Source organism: Thunnus albacares, chromosome 6 (genome assembly GCF_914725855.1).
Source record: "Thunnus albacares chromosome 6, fThuAlb1.1, whole genome shotgun sequence".
In the NCBI taxonomy this organism is placed as follows: domain Eukaryota; kingdom Metazoa; phylum Chordata; class Actinopteri; order Scombriformes; family Scombridae; genus Thunnus; species Thunnus albacares.
The window spans coordinates 21,142,967-21,164,170 of NC_058111.1; the positions used below are offsets into that span (position 1 = coordinate 21,142,967).

A 21,204-nucleotide genomic window follows, 5' to 3' on the forward strand; every position below is an offset into this window, starting at 1 on the left:
AGTCACGTCAACAATAGTTTGTGGTCTCTCAGTTTGAGTCAGGAACTCCAGCGACCTGTTTTCATGTGCTTAGAGTCATTTATATACCAGGTTTACATGAATATGAACTATAAAAATAATGGCATGAGTTAATTAGTAATAGTATGAGTTACGAATTTGGACTTACATGTTCTTGGGGAGAAAAAAATGGACTTTAATGTCTCCACTATAACATGAGGATCAACACAATTCTGCATTGCAGCCTTTAGACTAATTATTTTTGGATGGTTATTTCTTAGTAGCTCTTGGGATCTTCATACCACACTGTCACAGCATCTTCTGTCTACCTTTATCATCGTCATGCTTGAACACATTCAAACACAATGAATCAGTGCTGAAACTCAGGTGTCAGAGGAGCAAAGGGACACTGCCCCCAACAGGCCAGCGTGGTTCTCACCCCATCCTCAGCAATAAGTAACCATAAATCTTCAGTAGAGCTTGTTGGGTACATAGCTTGATGGGAGGACGTGCTGTCAAAATTCATCTACATTACTTACTGATATGTTCCAGATATGTCTGAAAATCTAAACCTGTCCTTATATAAATATGAGGACATGCTCTGTTCCACGATTACCTGGACCAACCAGTGGGGCACCCAGAGTCACAGATTTAACTTTGATGACTAACAGACTTTTCCACAACGTGACATTTAAGTCTTTTTATTGACAAACATGTAAATATAATACAGAGAAAATAAAAAAAGGAAGATTAAGATTGTCCTGAAGGACAACAGTAAAAATTAACTGTTTTGAAAAAAAAAAAAAAAGTAATAAAAGTATGATCAAGTTGAACTGTAGACGATCAGAACTCCAATTTCGGAACGAGTCCTCACACCTTCATCCTGCCCATCATCTGTGGGATAAAACATATTGATGATTAAACTTAAGCTCAGAGAAACATGTCAATGCAAGGTGAATATGACATTTAGATAAATAGTAGTCAGTGTTTAACAAGACAGAAGTGTGGACACCCATTATATTAATAGGAACAAACACACCGTGAGTTATTATTGAATTAAGGGAGAACCAACTACCAGCTGTTAATAAGTGTGAAGACCCAAACCCACAATCAAATAAATTAAAAATCACTTGTCTTGATCAATATTGACCTTTTCAGACTTCAGCAAGATTTTCTTCCTTTATAGACACACACTTCTGAAAACAGTGTTCAAATTCAGCAGTTACTGAGATATAATGACTGAACACATATTCCAAGCAACTTCTTTCACCATTATGCAGTTTTGCTGCATGATGTGCAAAGATTAGCTCACTAATGATTGACACAAAAACATAAAATCATCTCCAGTAATTTGTACCAGCATACACAAAGCTAGTTTATTAGGTAGACTTGTACTATCCACTACAATACAATATCCCTGTAATAAATCTTTTATGTTTTAGTTTTTTTAACTGTGTCAGAAAGGTGATGATTTAAGTCTATAATCAATTTTGAGGCAGTAGTTAGTGGTGTTGTATTGGACTTCATTATATTGAGGCATTTCAAAGGCTCTGTCACCTTCATATGTGTGAACGGAGAGGGAAAAATATTAAAAACAGGAAAAATACTGCAATGCAGCAATAAAACCAACATCACTAACAAGAATGATCAAAAAGTAGTAAAGTTTCAACAAAAGTTGATTATATGTTTCACAAAGATTGGATTCAATCTTTCAATTTTTCCTTGTCATAGCAGGAACAGCGCAGGTGTAACTAGTGACTGTTTTTCAACCAAATCAAAAGCAGCCATTTAACCTATTTGACAAGTCAAATAGTCTATTGTGTTGAATTAATGGTAATAAAGTGAAGGCATATCCACTGAGATACCAGTTTATCAGCACTAGATTGTGAAATCAACCTTTGGCAAGTAGCATGCATCAGTGACATTCATCTATTTCATTTGTAATTGAGTGTGTATCACTATTAAAGAAGTACCCTGTGGAGTTTGTGACTATTACAGTAATGCAGCTGTACAGCGCTGTTATGATGTAAAGTTACTGTACAGTCTCCACCAACACTTAAAAGCACTACATAACAGGTTACCTTAAAACTGATTCATTTAAGTGTGCCCCGTAAAACCCTGAATGAATTTGTATGTTTGTGTTTTCACCTTGCGAGCACTAGCTGTGAGTCCTTGAGGCTTTGAAGTCCTGCTGGTGGCTTGAGGAGACTTCTTCTGTCCTTTCATTGAAACCTGGGGTGACTTAAAGCTGCCAGCTCTGCCTTCTCGTTCCACTCCAGCGCGGGACTTTCCTGCGGGCAGATTTTCCTGACACTTGCGCGCAGTCTGAGCGGGTGTCTTCTTTGAATTTGTGCCCGGGGATTTCCGGGTGGAACTGCGCAGTTTGTTTAGACTTTTCTTTAGGTAGTTGTTGTTTTTAGGGGTGTTGTCAATAGTGAACATCATAGACTGCCTGCGGTCAGCCTGAGAATAATACAAGAGAAACTGTCAGAGAAGCATGCAAGACTTAATAAGTACGATTATACTCCATGACAACATTCAATAAATAAGAAGAAAGTTTAGGAAGCAAGACAATAGCTGATGAAATATGAAACATCTATTCTAAAAATAATAAAAAATTAATGACCAATGAAAAAATGTGTGGTCACTGTCAACCAACCAGTAAATTCCAAATGTGCATGTATATATAAACACTCACTGGGCTGGGGGCAGGACGAAGTTGAGAGCTGGAAGATCCACTGTTCACGTTCTTATTTTTGGGAGTGAGGGGACGGGGGAAGCAGCTGGCCTTATACTTTTTCTGTCAGATAGAGAAAAAAGTTAGGAAAAAGACAAATGGGAGAGAGGGTTTCAGGAAGTAACATTTATGACTCATGGTCATTTTTGTGACATTTAAGTTTGAGTAACCAATGAAATAAGCAATCAATACAAAAGCCTAACCACCATTAAGAGTTTAGTGATACTCAAAAAGCTCTTTTTACACTCTTGTAAAAATATGTTTGACAAGGATCCCTCTAACTTCAAGACAAGTGACAAAGATATTAAGTGTGACAGGATAGTTTATAGTTGTACAATTGACTTGTAATGATAAGTAAAGGAAAATGGTACATTTTGAAGACTAAACCTCACAGGAAATCACAAGAAAAATACATCTAACAAAACATATTACATTTACAAGTAAAAACAGGGGTCAAATATACAGAATATTGTTCCGAACATATACACTGATACAGATGTAACTGTGAAAAGCCAATATTGACCAATAACGTCTGCAAACCAACCTCAGGCGAAGTTTGATGTAGAGATAACGTAGATGCAGAGCGCTTTGTGGCTTTGGGGCTTCTCAACTGAGAGGAGCTGACAGTTCTGGACGGCAGCTGGCCTGGCATCAAGGACAGACGGTGAGAACGAGTACTGGCTGCGGGACCCATCTGCCCCACCATGAGGGAGTGGCGATGAGAGGCGAGAGAGTCTTGCAGCTGACCGGGCAATGCAGACGCCCGCCGGATTGTTTCAGACGGATCACCGGTACGGAGCTCTTCGTCTGTGTAAATGAACGCACCAGTGCGGCAGTACTAGAGGAAGAGACAGAGAGGCATGAGTGGCGGGAAGTTCAAGTTAATGCAACAAGAAAAAACATCTTTTAAAGCTTGTTGCAGATGTGATTTTCACTAGTATCACCAGATTTACAGTAATGATTAATGTGTAAATCAATGTTTGAATACATTTCTGGTTTGGTGCCACAGCAACTGCCTGTGCACAATATTTTATTCATCACTATTTTGTCTACAAATTGGGCTCACTATTAATATGCATATATGACTGTATGCCTGTTGTGTTGCACTTAAGTGTTCCTGTCAACTAACCTCAGACTCCACAGGGTAGCTGCTCTTTAGATGAGGAAGGCAGGCCTTGTTCCTTGCCTGGAGCTCAGCAATCCTCATCCAGTCATCAGGTGCACCGTCTGGCTCGTTCTCTGCCCCCACACAGAATGTACTAGCAGCTGAAGATGTACAGATGTATAAATATAGGCAACTATGTATAACTGTCATAGTAGCACTTGTCCATGGTACCTATCAGATAAATTCGATGCTTCCCATATGCATTTGAAAAGGGTCCATTTATTTTCCCCTGTGGATCCCAGCGTTTGACATTATGAAATGTTTAATATTTTCTTCACCCTGACCTTCATTTTGTATACTTCAGTACAATCTCCTGTGAGTAAGCCAGGTTTCTACTTACTCTGTGAATGTATCGTGCTCCGTCGATAACCTGGCAGACCGATGAGCTGGTCGCTGCCAGCTCCAGCCACTTTGGCAGGTGTGTCAAAAAGCTCCATAGACACGGGTCGTGCAGCGTGGGTACTGGAGAGGTTCGGCTGGGAGCGAGATGAGGCCACGCTGTAGAAAGTCTCATCACCTTCATTGCGTCCTGGAGTTTTCTACAGATGAGAGTTGAATTTAAAGTTAGAAGAAAACATTGGTTGTGTGACTGTTTTGAACATGTTAAGACCTGGATTCAGCTACTTGAATCAGTTTTCTTCATTTGCCAGAGAGTATTAAGAGCAGAAGTACATCAAGCTCTATAGATCTTGAAAGCAATTGTTTAAGTGTAATGGTAATAACCAGGACAAGAAATACCTAACAAATATCCTTTTGACTATATCTGAGAGACATTGCTAAAGTGATTATTTGAATGTATAACCATCTTCAACCTGGTGTGTGTTTCCGCCTGTGTTCATGCAGTGTAACTGTGTGTAACTGTGAACATGCAAAAGTTCAGAAGCATGCAGGTGAGTTTCCTCCACCTTAGTCATGGTGATGTTTATAACCTGCGTGGTCCTACGTCGTTTGACAGATGAAGATGTATTTTTACATGCTGAATCCAGTTCCATTTTGTGCTCTGCACTGGTCCTAAAAAGGAGAAGAAAAAAAAAACAAAACAGGAATCTGAATGGCAGAGTATGCAGGAAAAAAAAAAACTAACTCTGGTAACACTGACATCAGGAAATTATGTGTGAGGGGAGGGGGAAATTGCCAAGACAATTCTTTCAATATTCAAAAAGATATAAACCACTGGATTTCTTAAAATACCAGCAAATAATGAGCTCTACAGAAGCTGTAGCTTTAAAGGAGATGTAATGAAATGTATTTAATCATTTGTAGATTATATCATAAATTAGTTCCATAAGTGTTTTTACACAATACAATAAAACATTAGCATAATAAACGCTTGCAGGAACAAATTAAGTTTCAAGTTTGTTACACAGGACTGATAATAGGTGTCTGTTCAAGCCAGTTACACAATTTCAACTGGTCTCTAGATGCCAGGGGATTTCCATATACAGTATAAACCACTTGACTGGTCTGATTTTTACATCTCACCTCAAAAATAATAAAATATCACAGGAATAAAACATGAAGAGCAGCTGAAAACAACCCCACTGAATTTTCTAAACATATGTTTGAGCATATATCCACAATGTAATGTAGGTCAAAAAAGGCTGAGTAAAGGGTAATTCAAGAGACACACATCTATTTAGCATACTACATGCTAAAAATACATCACAACACCCACCATGCTCACTTACTCAGTAACTACAGAAACCTCTGACAGATGGCTATTCTGTAAAACTCCCAAGTTTGCCACATCTGTGTGACATACCTGTTAACCTGTCTGGTGTTAATAGGTGTGAAGTACAAAGTTTCCAGAGACTCAGCATGTAGACCCCGGCGCTTGGCTGCCAGGCGCTCTGAACTGCGAACAAGCGGTGTGCTTGATTCATCAGGCGCTGAAAGTTTCCTGCAAAGGTGAGAAAAGTATTCTGTGATTTTACAAACAGGTTCCCACTATCGATTAACATCTATCTATAATTAAAGATTTTATGACATTTTTGCTTTTCTTAAGTTGTATTTCTTCCTTGTTTTTTTTGTTAGTGCACAAAAAAAGGCAGGGTAAAAAGGCAACTTTCAGGGATATTATCAAAAAACTATATAAAAAGAACTTTGAACAGTTTTAAAGCACAGAGTGGCAGACCTGCAAAATGTGACTGAAACTGTCCCAAAATAGTTATAACGCACTGAGGCTCTGCTCACATATCACGCTGTAACATTAATAACTGAAACTACTAGATCCTATTATTTTGGGCATGATTAGGTTAACTCGTTTTCACCTTAGTTTTCATTGAAAATACAAATCAAAAAAACATTTTTTTTTTTTTATCAAAATGGCTGCCAAAGAACATAAAAAATATTCTGTTTTTCTCTGCTTTATTACACCAAGATAACTGCAACCCTAAAAGAGTTCATGCTTCTTATGTGAGAGGAGCATTACCTTGTGTTGTTCAGAGAGTCTTCCAGAGAGCTCTGGTCCAGGCTGTCAGAGCTCAAGGTTCTCCTCACCTGAACTCTAGTGTGAACACTCAAGCGTGCTTTGGGAACCTCAAAGTACTGCGACTCTGACGCATGTCCTTCATTTCCGGGAATCTTATTGTGTGCCCGCAGGTTATGGTCAGCATAGGCCAGCTAAAGATAAACGGATACAGTGTTAGGAGATCAGGTTGGAATGCTGCATGACTGTGCTCTCAAAGTCATTTAACTCATAAAGCTTAATTCTAGTTTTACAGTAACTGAAAACAGAACAGACGCTGTTTAAGTCTAATCTTTGTGAGGATGTGTGGTCATGCTCATTGTACAACGATCTCTTAATACTTCATAATACAAAACCAACCTGTGCCTCCAAACTGGCCACAGTTTTCAAAAGTGTCTTCTCCTTGCTTTTGGCCTCTTCCAGATCCAGTTGAAGACATTTGTTTTCCACTGTAATAGCCTTCACTTCACGCTCTCTCTCATCCAAAGAATGCTTGAGTCCATCCACCTCCTCTTGGCTATGCTGGAGAAGCTTCTTCTTCTCATTGTAATGACTCACTGCCTTCTCCATCTGTGACATTATGATAATAACCACATATGTTATTGTTAATCTGTAAATCCCAACAAACTATCTGACACCAAACAAGCATGAAACTATTGCAGGAAGAAGACCAGCTGATGTTACAGGTCAATTAAGTAATAAACAGAAAGTAAATAATCAAATGTGTTTTCAGTCAAAAATTATTGCTTTAGATAAGTAGTCAGAGATACAAATAGTGAAACTGAGTTGAGTTGTGTTTTGTGTGGACTGTTTTGAGTCACACTAACCTGTGCCTTGTAGTGTTGTGCAGCCTCAGATTTAGCTAAGAGCTGTTCCTGCAGGTCTTTCTTTAGCATCTCGCTTTCTTCAGCTTTTTCTTTCTCTTTTAAGAGTCTCTCTTTCTCCATTTTCAATAATTCAAGCTCCTGCTGTAGCACAGCTTCCAGCTTGCAGGAGGCTATGTTCTCCCTCTCTAAGATCTCCTTGTTTTTAACAAGCCTCTCCTTCTCAAAGACCATGGCTTCAACTTTTTTCTCCAGAGCTTGCTGATCCATTTCTGCCTGGAGTATCCTGGCCATGAGTACTTCTTTTTCCCGGACAAGATGCTCATTTTCCCTGAGAGTGGTAGCCTGAATCTCCTGTTCAGCTTCTTTCTGTCTGAGGGCTGTGGCTTGTGTCTCTTTGTGTTGGTTCAGGTCTGCATTTACTGAAAAGAGCTGCTGTTGGAGGATATCTATCTGCTGAGCAGACCCCTGCTGAGTTTCAAGTAACAGCTGCTCTTTAGTCACAAGTTTTAGAGAAATGGTTTCCACTTGCCCTTTCAGATCCTGGATCTCCTGTTGAAGAACATCTCTCTGTTTAGAGTTCTCCTCTTGTGTCTTTGACAGCATTTTCTCATTGGTTTGAGCCTCCTCTTTTGCTTTTTGGACCAAGTTAGCTTTTGCAGCAACCTCCTCTCTGAGAGTGTTGAGGTTTTGATCTTTTTCAGCTATGAGGATGTTGACAGCAGACAACTCTGTCTGGAGAACTTCAAGCTTCTCTTCAGCCTTGAGGAGGAGGCTCTCTTTCTCACTATGAGATTCTTTTAGCTTTTGAATATCTTCTTCACACAAGTGAATCTGTTCCTGCAGAATCTTGTTTTGTTGTACTTGCTCCTGTAGGCTCTGGATTGACTCTTTCTGTTGAGTATTTACTTGCTGTTGCTGAGCCAACAGATCTTCCTTGGACTGAACATCCTCCTCAGCCTTCCTCAGTGAGGAATCAAGAGTCTCAACCTGTTTCTTTAAACTTTGGAGCTCTTGATGTAGTAAATCAGATTGCTCTGAGCTGTCAGTTCTCAGCAGTATCATCTGTTCCTCTTTAACTTGGATCTCCTCTTTCATCTTCCTCACCTCTGCCTCAGAAGCTGCCAGCTGTTGTTGTAGAAGCTCTTTCTGCTGAGCACCATCCTGCTCCTGCTTGGTAAGCATAGCTCGCTGAGTCTGAACCTGCTCCTCGGCTTTTGTGAGAGAGACACGCATATCATCTAGTTGGTTTTTGAGACATTGGATCTCTTGCTGTTGCAAGTCAGAATGTACAGAGCCCTCTTTTTTCAGTGTGACAAGCTGTTCCTCTTTAGCCTGGATCTGCTCCCTAAGCCCCTTTATCTCCTCTTCAGAGGTTGCTTTCAAGTTTTGGAATGTATTTTTTTCCTGAGAAATCTCCAATTCTTTCTTTGCCAAGAAGTCTTCTTTAGCCTGAACCTGCTCTGTTGCAGTCTTCAGGGATTCACTCAAACTTTGGACCTGGTCCCTGAGACTTTGGATCTCATTCTGTAGAACTTCTGATTGCTTGCAGCTCTCATTCTTTAACAAGTTCACCTGTCCCTCTTTAGTTTGGATCTCCTCCCTCAGAAGCTTAACCTCCTCGTCAAGGGCCGCACTGTCCTTTCTAAGAGCTTCAATCTGCAAAGTGCTCTCCTCCTCCTGTTTGGTAAGCAAAGCTTGCTGAGTCTCAACCTGCTCCTCAGCTTTTGTGAGAGAGACACACATATCATCTAGTTGGTTTTTGAGAGATTGGATCTCTCGCTGTTGCATGTCAGAATGCACAGAGCCCTCTTTTTTCAGTGTGACGAGCTGTTCCTCTTTAGTCTCGATCTGCCCCCTAAGCCCCTTTATCTCCTCTTCAGAGTTATTTCTTTCCTGAGAAATCTCCAATTCTTTCTTTGCCAAGAAGTCTTCTTTAGCCTGAACTTGCTCTGTTGCAGTCTTCAGGGATTCACTCAAACTTTGGACCTGGTCCCTGAGACTTTGGATCTCATTCTGTAGCACTTCTGTTTGATTGCAGCTCTCGTTCTTTAACAAGTTCACCTGTCCCTCTTTAGTTTGGATCTCCTCCCTCAGCAGCTTAACCTCCTCCTCAAGGGCCATACTATCCTTTCTAAGAGCCTCAATCTGCAAAGTGCTCTCCTCCTCCTGCTTGGCCATCAGATCTTCTTTGGCTTGAACCTGATCCTTGACCATTTGTAGAGAATCGCTCATACTTTTGATTTGTTTATTCAGACATTCGATCTCCTGCTGTAGCAATTCAGAATGTGTAGAGCTCTCTTTCTTCAGCAGACTTAACTGCTCCTCCTTAGCATGGATCTCTGAGTTTAGTCTCTTCACCTCATCTTGAGATGCTACCATGTCCATCTGGAGCACCTCAATATGCTTAGTACTCTGTAGTTGCTCGTTGGCAAACAGATTTTCCTTGGACTGCAAATTCTCCTCAGCCATCTTCAGTGAGGAACTGAGACTCTCCACCTGCTTCTCTAAACCTTGGATCTCTTGATGCAGTTGTTCTGACTGCTCTGAATACTGATTTTTCAACAAAGTAATCTGTTCCTCTTTAGTCTGGATCTCCTCCTTCATGCCAATTACCCTCTCTTCAGAAGCAGACAGTTGTTGCTGCAGGAGGTCTTTTTGATGAACGCTTTCCTGCTCCTGCTTTGTAAGCATCACCTGTTGAGACTGAACATGTTCCTCAGTCTTTCTGAGAGAGTCATGCAGACTTTCTACTTGGCCTTTTAGACCTCTGATCTCTTCCTGCAGTAATTCAGACTGCTTGGAGCTGTCATTAGTCAGGATAACAAGCTGCTCATTTTTTTCCTGTATCTCTACATTTAGCTTCCGAGCCTCCTCCTCACAGGTTATAATCTGTTGTTGGAGTACCTCCCTTTGTTCGATATTCTCCTCTTGGGTTTTAGCCAGAAGGTCATGCTTAAGCTGAATTTCCTGTTCAGCTTGTTTGAGAGATGAGCTAATATCTTCCACTTGGACAGTTAAGGTCTGGATTTTATTCTGAAGAATCTCTTGCTGATTTGATTTCTCCAGAACTAATTGGGCAAGCATTTCCTCTTTGGCTTGAATTTCATCTTTGGTTTTTTTGTTTTCATCTGTAAGAACATCAACTTCTTCTCTGAGACTGTCAATTTGTTGATCTCTATCAGCGAGAAGAGCACTGACAGCAGATAACTTTGTCTCAAGATCTTTCACCCGTTCTTCAGTCTGGTTAAGGAGGTCTTCCTTCTCTTTCTTAATTTCCTTTAGTTTTTCAATTTCCTGTTCACAAGCAGCAACATGCTGTTGCAGTCTGACTGTCTGCTCGGTTTTCTGCAGCTCAACCTGCTCAAGTTGAAACTTGAGATCCTGGATCTTTTGCTGAAGGACTTCTCTCTGCTCAGCGATTTCCTTTTGCAACTTGTCAAAAATTTCATCCTTAGCTTGAATAATTTCCTCAGTTTGGGACTTTTGTTGCTCCAGGAGTTCTTTCTGTTGAGTAATTTCTTGTTGATACTCTGTCAGCTGCTGTGTTTTGGCCTGAATCTCCACCTCCGCCTTGTTCAGGGAGCCAATTGTGCTCTCCAGGTCATTCTTCAAATCGTTGATTTCACTCTCCAACATTTCTCTCTGGAAATTTGAGAAAATTATGATTAACCATCTAAAACAAAATAACATGAAAGGAAACAGAAACAAAGAAAGTTGATTATCAAACAAGCATTTGAGTTTTGTTTGATACTACAATTGTAAGCTTTTATACTTTACCTCCATTACAGGCCCCATATTCTCTCCTACTTCTTCCTTAGTGGCCCTGCTTATTTCTTCCTCTAAACAGGAAATCTTTCCCTGGAGGATCTGAATTTGTTCAGTCAGAAGCTCCTGAGAAACAAGGGAGAATCGGATATTAAAAACTCTGTGTGAAACCAGAAATGTAGCAACTTGTGTACCCCCTTTACATACTTATGTAGGCATCTTACAACACCTGTTACAAAAAGTTCATAGAAATGCTTTTCTTATTAATTTTATATTTAAAAAGACATTCATGAATATTTTAGGGTGACTTTTTCTTCCAGTGTCTGATTCATGTTGTTGTCTTTGTCCATTTACGTCACTAGTGTCATTTAACTAATGTCTAGATCAGGCAGTTATGGGTGATAGGGCATCCTTACACATGAAAACTTGTTTCCAGAACTGAGGAAAAATGATTTGTCTTGCGGTGATTGATTATTAAATGACACAGAATTTAAACTATAACATAATATTGTTAGTGTAAGATAAGTGGCCAACACAATTTCAGGTTGTAAGGTTAGACACTACCTTTTGAGAGGTAGCTTGGTTGAGTTCATTCTGTAGGTGTCCTGTTTTGGTTCTCCACTCCTCCTGATCAGATGCTTGGGTTTCTGTCAGCCTGTCAACTTCAGCCTTAAAGATGGACAGCTCTGAACACACTGCTCTCATCTGTGAAAACATTAATAGAAATCCATGACAATCTCTATGAAGTTATAGTTTTGATCTCAACATTGACACACTTGTAATGTGATGTGTATTGTGAAATGGTTACTAGTATTGTCAAACACACTGAACACAGCCAGCATTAGTATGGCTCAAAATTAGCAGAAGTTTTTGAAATCTGCTCCCGTTTCACGTGAAAAGATAAAAATTAATTCACAACATGATCGCATTTAACAAAAGGTCCTTTGTACATGTGTACATACCTGGGAGGAGAGCACACCATTCTCCTCTGTCAACTCATCCACTTTACGCTCCATGAGTGAAGAGTTACTCTTGAAGTCTTTATTTTGCTTTAACATCTCATTAATACGCATCTGTAACCTAAGAAAAAAAAGGCAGAAAAAAAGTTAGCAAAGGAGTTTCTTCTATCAGTTTTACATCAAACTCAACAGGCGTTGGATTAATGTAACAATTTTTCTTGTGCAGCTGAAATTATAAAAACCTGTAAAACTAGTTTCGTTTATATTGCTGTGTTACAAATGCCATATTAGAGCATTACGGTGCATGAAATGTATCATTTTACTTGCCATTTTTGAATGATCAGAACCTTTTTCTAAAGGCTGATCAAGACACACTTTGTAAGTTACAGGCTAAGTTTTTCTGTTTAAAAGGACATGAGCTCACATTAACAACATTCCCCTGAGGAAAATAAATTGACATGCAAGTGTTGGACAATATAATTAAGACAACAGCTATTCTGCATTTCTTTAGCCTGGCTCATGTCTTACGTGCACTGGAATAGTGTTATCAGGTTGTTGTCCCACTCATCCAACACGTAATTGATTTGAATATTCTCTTTCAATTTTAGACTTTTTACCAAACTAGGCTTAACTGTCCATGTTCAGAAGATAAGATCTTAGATTAGTTCTGTGATTGGGTACTTACGTAGTGTTCTTGGTCTCAAACTCATTGATTTGTTCCCTGGCAACCTGCTCCCTGTCATCTTGTTCTCCTTTCAGCTTATCCAGACGATACTGCAACTGATTGATATGGGATTCTGGAAAGAAAAAAAAAATTACAGAGCAGACTTTAATTTTAAAAGAAGAGAAACATGAACTTAAAAAAAACAAAAAAAACAGGCAGACAAATACACATCTAGCAAACCTAGCCTGACCAGTGGTACGCAAATAGCGGCCCATGGGCCAAATCCAGCAAAACTATTTGGCCCCCTGATGAAAGCTCAAGTTTTGACTAACAGTTTACATAATGTTTACACATTTTTTCACAAATCTACTGTAGAGAACAAAATAAACCCCAATGAATATAACCTTGTTACATCTAATACTGCCCCCACACCAGGAGAGGTATTAAAATCATGGTGTCACCATGCTGTTTGAACACTGCATGCTGCTGAAATTAAGTCTTATAAACTGACCAGAAGTTACATTTTAATATGTGAATTTTAACAGTTTTAATTCCACAACTTTAACCAGTTGGGCAAGAACAGATTTGTACTTCACACACACAAATAGGTGGCAGTCAAACAGAAAAAGTATGTTGATGCCTTTTTTCTCCCCCAAGGCAACAACAGAACTTTCAATTAATCAAAAATTAAGTTGGCCACTGTTTGGATAACTGGTTATCGTCCCCCCCAAATGTAAAAAAACATTAGATGTAAAAGAAAAAGAGGCAACTAATGTACAAAAAGGTTTGCCTTGTGTGGTACCTTTCTGTGTAACAAGTGCTAACTTGCTAGCCAGCTCCCTCTCCAACAAATCTCTGTAGTCTCTCTCCTTGATCATCTGTCGTTGCATCTTCCTCATCTGAAATTTGGGTGTGTTCATAATATCTTGCAGAGGAGAATTGCTGTGGGAGCAAAAGCAAATCAGGCAAGGTAAAAAATTGTAACCAAAATGTTAACATCCCATGAATTTGCAAACATCAACGATATGCACCTATAGGATGTATATTGCTTAATGTTTTAATGGTATACATCCCTACAGTTAGCCATTTTGTTATAGAGTGAAAACAAAGATGTTCATCACTGTAAATTAAGCCAAGCAAGAAGGACTTTGCTCCTTTGCTCACCTACTTCACTGTATTTAATGTATGTTCATGTTCATGTAAAACCCAACTACAGGTTTAAGGAATACAACCAAAGCTGTTTTCACTTAATATTGTCTCCAGGCTGCAAATCTTTCATTTGAGACATGGAGCTAATTAAGGCAAAAAATGCCTAGTAAAGAGCTTCAACACCCCACAGATATACTGATGATCCTGTAATGCCATAGGAAACCAAAACTCTCACTTATTGCCCCTTAATGTTAGTTTTCATGTTGCATTTTCATTCAACATTATTTCGGGAAAACTTGAAACTTATCATTTTGATTCAAATATTAGTTTAAAATAAGTTTCATTATTTGTGCTGGTTAAGTGGCTTTATTCTCATTTGATGAACATGATAAGCACAGTGTTGGATAAATTCAATTTAATACAAAGAGGCATTATCGGCATGACCATACTGAGGTACAGTATCGCCAAAGCACATTGTAAAAGGTAGTACAAACAGGGAAAAGTACAGGTTTTAACATAAAAAATAAAACATTATGTTAACCATATAGTTTGAAAAATATAAAAAATTATTAAAGATAAATTCAAATCCATAATGGTACCTGACTGAGGAAGAGGCCACTGTTTGCATGTCCACAAATGTGATTTTCTGTGTGCGGTGGAACATGGGGGACTCGTCATCTGAGAACACAGAGCTAGACGACGCATTGGAGGTAGAGGTGGTTACCGGTCGATCAAATATTTCACTGTCGACAGGCAAACCTGAAATTCATGAGGAGAAATGTGTTTTGACTAATTTTACAGCTTCATAGTTAATACAAAATACACTGAAAAAAACGAATATATAAATATTTATAGTTATGTGTCATTAGGAGACATTAATATCACATATCACACAGATGGAAATGAAATGAATTTGTGACTTACGTTTCAATGCCAGATAGGCCTCAAGCGCACTGCTCAGATAAACACAGCCCTCACTCTCCATCACAAAACTACCAGTCAGGTTTGCAATCTCTCGCTAAAAGACAAGAGCAGGAATGTGATTGGCAACAAATTAAATTGAAGACTAGTATTAAACATGATATCTTCAAAGAAACAGGTGAACAAGACACTAAATAGTAAAGTCACAAAAAAGAAAACAAACACTCAACTTACCTCCACATCGCATTCCAACGCGTTTAGTGTACATCTGTCATTCATCATGTCGTGGTATACGAGCAACAAAAGCACCTGGTGACAGCACATGGATAAAGTCAGAATGGGATGCACTTGTGAGTGTGTGTGTGTGTGTGTGTGTGTCCCATGTAAGCACTATTCCTTTAAAAGACTGATGAGTCTGGTTCATAGCTTTTGCTGTATTAATTATTTTAAATCATTAGACTGTTGCATCTTACTTGTTACTTATGAAATGTGTGGAAGGAAACCATTATATAATTGACACAAAAGTTGTGTCATCTTATACCTTTGCAATTTCTACTGTTAGGTTGATGCCATCTCTTATGTTGTCCCAGGATAATGAAGTGCCTTTTGCTGTATTAAATCTGCAATCTCCTAATGAACAAAAACAGAGATAGATTAATTCTCAAAAGGACCACAATATTCCAAATCTGTGTACGTGAAAGAGAAAAAGAGAAAAAATTGCCTTCAGGTTGATGTTATCACCTTGCTGTCGTGATGTAGAAGTGAACTTGAAGTGTGTAAATAAATCCTGACGTCACTATCAGATGTGCATGTGGGTGCAACAGAGCACACTTCTGACCACACCCAACTGTGATGCAAGGCGTGGTCAAAGGTGCAACATTTAAAATTTACAACCAAAAGACAGCAGAGAAAACAATGCCTTTGGTTTTGGAATTAACTTACTCTGAGTTACTACACCTAGACATTTTCAGAAATACAGTATGCTTGTTTGTCAGATGAAAAGATCCAGATCACCTTCATCTTAATCTCCATGCATTTGTACAGTGATAGGTCTGGGACAGGTGATGTCTATCTTAGCATAAAGGTCCAGCACCCTCCGAAGCAAAAACGGGTGTGATAAGCCATTCTCTTGTCTCAGATGAAACTGGAGACTGTACCACACCTTTTTAAATATATGTTTGAGAAAGACATTACATAAAACTCACTTTCCACAAAGTCAGCAACAATCTTGAACCGATCTTCAGTGGAATTACTGAAGGAGGGGTTGGGGTCCTTTTTCCTGAAATTGCACAAAGAATATGAAAACAAGAACAAAGTGGAGGTTTATTCTGAGGAATCAAAAGACTAACAGGAAAAGCCATGTTTAAAAAAAACTTAGCTCAAACTTCACTGAACTTCTCTTGTTTACACAGACTTGTTTACACAGACTTGGCATTGCATGACAGCAATCCTACTTACAGCATATGAACAACTTTAAGTAAAAGTGTCCCATCTTGTAAATCGTCGATATGAATTTCTCGGTCGGACAGTTTTATGCTGTTGACCTGCAAAACATTGCATGAAAAGTTTGGTTAAGTTAAACTGCATCCAACTGGCATTGCTAGAATTAGTAAGTAAAAGTACAGAACAGTAAAATTAAAGTTTGGATATAATTACCCAGCTGAGAAGAGCCTTAATACCCGGATTGAATGTCATCTTGGCTGACCCTTTATCTCAAAGGGAATTCAACCTGGAGGAGAAAAACTGTAATTTCAGTCTTAAAAAATGTATTTACAGTATATTGCTCACGTTATTTAGGTTAACGGCTGTCTGACATTAACGTTACAGCATTTTCATCCACTGCTAAATAGCTAAGTAGCTAAACTAGGTGATTAAACTTCGTGGAGATATTGTTCATTTACATGAAGATTGCTAACTTAACGCTAGTGTCAGCTTAATTGTTAGCATCATTATTCCTTGGCTAACAGCCACTGTTAATTTAGCAGGTTAGTTCATTCTCAATAGCGTTAATGTTAGTAAAATAAATGTCTTTCAAGCAGCGACTTACCTTAGAAGCCAATAACTTAAAACAACTTCTCTCTGTAACGTTTTTAGTCGTCCTTTAAAAGAAACGTACACCATCCGTTTCACTACACGGACTTGTGCTACGAAATAAACAGTCAGATGAAATGGATGAAATTCAAATAGGGTCGCTGAAGATTGAACCAGCCAATCCGATCTCACATTTCGACGCGTCTGAAAATAGGCGAAATTGATTGGTTGAAAGACCGGAAAGGCAACAGAACGTCGCGCTCGTTCTATACACCGGGGCACTCGATCTGTGTGTTGGCGGGGAAGATCCGTAAAAATGCTGTTCAAATAAGCACTCCTTTCTCAGAATTGTTATACAATGTTATACATTGTTATACATTAGTTTTGTTGTTTGTTTTTTGCGCCACCAACAGTCTTGGTAGCCAGGCTGGAGAGGGGTCAAGCTCGTTTTAATGTTAGCGCTGAGTGTAGACTCCGCCATCCCGGATTTTCGGTGTACGCCGGATAACGAGACTCCAGCGAGTAATAGAAACATGCTATACACACCAATTTGTTTTGATTAGCTTTGATCAATAACGTGTTTATCACAGAGTTTAACGGCGACGAATTTTTACACAGCAATTGTGCATTTTTTTCCTGGAAATCAGCGAACAAGCGCAGTTTTATCGTAAATTAATCTAGATAGAAAACAGCCTAACTACAAATCCCATAATGTACCTGTTCGTTTCCATGGAGATGATTTGTTGTCTCCTGGACAGGTAAATGTTAAGCTAACACAGTTTTCTAAATAGCCGAGGCTAAGTCGCGTATTGCTATTATAAGTTGCTTTATTTGGTGGGTAAGTGTCTGATAATTGTGGTGTGTGTCAATAGTTAATTAAAATAAGTCACTAACTAAAAATTGGGCCATAGATTGTACCATAGAAATGTATAGTTTATAGCCTGTGTATGTGTAGCATAATATACTACAATATGGCAGGATTACTATAAAGTGTGTATAGAAATCTATCTATCTATCTTATGCTATTTTTGAAAACAGTTTCTGTCCTCCTACAGGTGAGTACATCTATTGAGGTGTGAATATGTATGGAGCCCCAGTGGATTTATCTTTTAAATACATCGGCAGCTTGGCAGGTAGAACACTAAATCTCTATCTCTGTCATATTCCTCTAAGGTTTCTCTTCCCTTATGGTACTCTACACTGTACTATATACTCCAAATATGCTCTATTAGGGTCTTGTACCTTTGCTGCCATGGATGCACATTTCAATGCACTGTAGTATACTTAAAATAATCATAGGAGAGGTGCACCATAGAAAGCAGCAAATGCCAGTATGATTCTGTGCATAATTTAGTTTTGTGGTAAACTGTGATATTCTTTAATACAACATACAACCTTGTATGTCAAGATTTCATTAATCAGTTCATGTTTATGTGAATATGTTTAATACTGCATTGTCCATGTGTTGTCACACACTGCACCAAAACCACTGTAAAATTAATTAAATATTAAGCTTTTGTTGTACCAAATGAATGTATAATAAATCAATCCAAGATGTACTTTTATATTTCCGTTTTTCGAAACCATTCCACATTTACTCTAATGGACATATAATGACTTTTGTGCATCACATTTGATAAAATGATCGATACATTTAGATTTATTTGAAACTTAATAAATAAATCATAGAAATAAATACAAAATTACACAAAACCCCCCAAAATCAACAAACAAGTGTATAAAATTCACTCTATTGAATTTGTGGTTTCAGACACACATTTAGAGGAACCCAGCAGTGGTCTGCGGCCTTTAAAGAGAAATTCACAGAAGAAGTACCTAAGCCGCTCCCTGCGTCTCAATAACAACAACATCACTGACCTTCATGACCTCCAGAGGACCATTAGCCACTTCCTGGCTGAGCCATTGCAGCTCGCCTGGCTGGACCTTTCCTTCAACAATATCACAAATATAGAACAAGTGAGCTTTCTCTGTACGGCTTGTTTGTGTGTTTGCTTGCACAGTTGTTTAGCTTTCTTTCCTTCAGACTCTTGCAGAGACATAATGACACACAACTATTTTATTGTTGGTTGGGCCAAGTGTAACAAGATTTTTCTGTTGTCACAGTACACCTGCAACATGTGTGCGTATGTGTGTGTTTGTGTTCCAGGTTTTGTGTGAGCTGCGTGAACTGCGTGTGTTGTATCTTCATGGCAACAGCATTTTTATTCTGTCAGAGGTGGACAAGCTGGGCGTTCTTCCACATCTACACACCATCACTCTGCATGGAAATGTCATAGAGACCAACAAGGCTTACAGGTGAAGACTTTCTCTCAACTTACAACAAATTTTCTCCTACCACAATCATGCAGTACAAATTAAATGTATCATTATTGTTTAATACATTTGGATATGAGATACTTGGCCACCTGTTTATAGCTCTGGCCTAAAGGTGATTATATAGAGCAAGCAAGACACACAGCTGCTGGTAGGTTACTGAGAACAGAACAGAATGAAATACAGACAAAGTCAGCAATTAATACTGTCATATACTTCAGTAGTGTGGAATAATGGATTACTCTTATGCTAGGAGAGTGCAATTATATTGAGAATGTGTGTCTGCATTTGTGAGACACATATGCTTGGCAAGCATGTAGGTGCGTAACAGTGTAACAGGTGCTCAAATGCAGATGAAGGTCATATTACATATCCTAGTCTGCATAGCAACGCCAGTTACAAACACATACACAGAAAGAGGATCTGCTGGTTAAAAGTGTATTCCGATTAACTGATTTCTCATAAATAAATGCTGCTTTTTAATTAAACAGTATGTCAATTTGCATACTGTTGTTGCACCAGTAAAATAGAGATAAAGTGAATGAGTTTGCAAAGCTACAGACCTCTTTGTCGTTCAATTTCTATTTCTTTTTGTGGACACATTCAAAATGTATTTGCATACATGAATATGTGTTTTTGTGCATTTAGGAATCGTGTGATTTCTGCTTTACCTGGGTTAAAGATGATGGACTTCAGTGCTGTGACGCGCCAGGAGCGAATAATGGCAAAGATTTGGCATCACGGCAACAATCGACGCAGAAGCAGCAAGGAGACTCTCCGCTGACTGCTGGCTCACGTAAACTCCATTGTGGTGTGTTGAAGTCGTGGTTGAACCAGTATGTTGTGTGCTTTACATTCACTGCTGGAAAATATCTAAAATATTTAATGCACTGGTTGTTTGTATATTTTGGGGGGAATCAGCGGTGGTTTTCATGTTGTATTTTGTGAATTTTGATCTGCTAAAATCAACCCTGTCTCTTATTAGGTAGTCCCGAAAGAAGTCTCCATGCTTTGGCCCTCTAATTTGGTTTTAATAATATTTTGATATGATGAAATGATGGGGAGGCAAATGTTACTGATTGACATAGAATGATCTGAAGATGCTGGCTTTGAGATACTGTAAATGTGTATAAATGTCCTGATATTGCTGGAAACATGGGTGTGGATTGTGGAATATTGTTACATATTATCTTATTACAACAAAGTTGCAAATCAGTTGTTAACTATCTTTCTCTGAACTATGTATTTCTCAGATATGATCATGTGGATGTTTTTATTTATTTATTAAGACACAAGTGCTTTTATGTTGAAAGTCTTTAATGAATAACTAAACCAAAAAAACAGCCAAAAAAAAAAAAAAGTCTTAAAACTTTTTGGTACTAGCCTAAGATATTACAAACATATTTCAGGTAGTATTACACATTTGAGAAACAAACAAAACAGAAAAAAAATGCCAAAAACCCATTGCAAAAAGCTCAAATCAATTGCGTGGTTGAAAAAAAAAAAAAAAAAAAAAAAATCACAGCCTTGCAGATCATCCCTTTAGAGATTCAAGAGCGGCTCACCGTGCTCCCTGCCCACGCATATAGTCTTCTGCTCTCCGACGAAGAGCAAAAATACATTTAAAAACACAAATAAATAATCACAAAAAAGTCTCGGATCATTTTATCTGTTGTGGTACATGGATTGTTAACGCTCTTCCACACTGCTACAATGGTTAGTTTCTGATTAATATGAACAACTCAATCATATTACAATCCGCAGCGAAAAGCTTTGTTTAAAAGCTAACAAACGCAGGCCTTAAAAGTGTTCTTTTGTTTCATAAAAACATTTTGTTACCACCACAAGATCTTAGCCAGTCCTGGCCAATTAACTCTCTACAAAAAGAGGAACTTCATACAATCCATCATCTGTTTTTATATTCGATCAGAAAATTCTGTACAAAGAAGGCATGAATACACGTCATCTGTCCCTGCACCCTCCTCAACTGCCTCAACTGCTATTGTAACGTGAAGTTCTGAGATTTGAATCAAAGAGTCTGCCAACTCAATGTTTCTTTAGTGCTAGAAAACTGCAGAGGACACGTTACTGTCTGTAAACTCGAGCACTTGTGCCCAAAGAAAGCTCCATCTGTTCCCGCCTCCAGTGATATTAGTTGGCCCACCCGGCACCCCCTGCTTGTGTTTGC

At 38.7% G+C, this 21,204-nt stretch overlaps 2 protein-coding genes across 6 annotated transcripts; one reads left to right on the forward strand and one right to left on the reverse strand.

The window, feature by feature from the left end:
- Positions 1–685: 685 nt before the first annotated feature.
- Positions 686–16,820, reverse strand: numa1 (nuclear mitotic apparatus protein 1). Of its 3 annotated transcripts, none has more exons than XM_044353284.1 (25): positions 16,699–16,820; positions 16,308–16,380; positions 16,110–16,195; positions 15,857–15,930; positions 15,193–15,281; positions 14,886–14,960; positions 14,655–14,748; positions 14,330–14,489; positions 13,384–13,523; positions 12,603–12,714; positions 11,921–12,038; positions 11,523–11,663; positions 10,971–11,084; positions 7,194–10,835; positions 6,727–6,936; positions 6,331–6,521; positions 5,662–5,799; positions 4,829–4,910; positions 4,240–4,438; positions 3,864–4,000; positions 3,279–3,572; positions 2,696–2,797; positions 2,146–2,460; positions 1,148–1,193; positions 686–891 (listed from the first exon to the last, which is right to left on the reverse strand). In XM_044353284.1, exons 2-24 carry the CDS (start codon positions 16,344–16,346, stop codon positions 1,152–1,154), a joined length of 6,594 nt encoding a protein of 2,197 aa, XP_044209219.1. In that variant the 5' UTR covers positions 16,347–16,380; positions 16,699–16,820; the 3' UTR covers positions 686–891; positions 1,148–1,151. The 3 variants fall into 3 exon arrangements, with proteins under 3 accessions (XP_044209219.1, XP_044209217.1, XP_044209218.1); XM_044353282.1 differs by having other exon boundaries at positions 4,805–4,910; positions 16,699–16,819; XM_044353283.1 differs by lacking the exon at positions 1,148–1,193 and having other exon boundaries at positions 4,805–4,910; positions 16,699–16,819.
- Positions 16,821–16,973: 153 nt separating this feature from the next.
- lrrc51 (leucine rich repeat containing 51) lies at positions 16,974–20,567 on the forward strand. Of its 3 annotated transcripts, none has more exons than XM_044353285.1 (5): positions 16,974–17,440; positions 17,738–17,815; positions 18,454–18,659; positions 18,850–18,998; positions 19,665–20,567. In XM_044353285.1, exons 2-5 carry the CDS (start codon positions 17,764–17,766, stop codon positions 19,798–19,800), a joined length of 543 nt encoding a protein of 180 aa, XP_044209220.1. In that variant the 5' UTR covers positions 16,974–17,440; positions 17,738–17,763; the 3' UTR covers positions 19,801–20,567. The 3 variants fall into 3 exon arrangements, with proteins under 3 accessions (XP_044209220.1, XP_044209221.1, XP_044209223.1); XM_044353286.1 differs by having other exon boundaries at positions 17,434–17,520; XM_044353288.1 differs by having other exon boundaries at positions 17,440–17,516.
- The last annotated feature ends 637 nt before the right edge of the window (positions 20,568–21,204 follow it).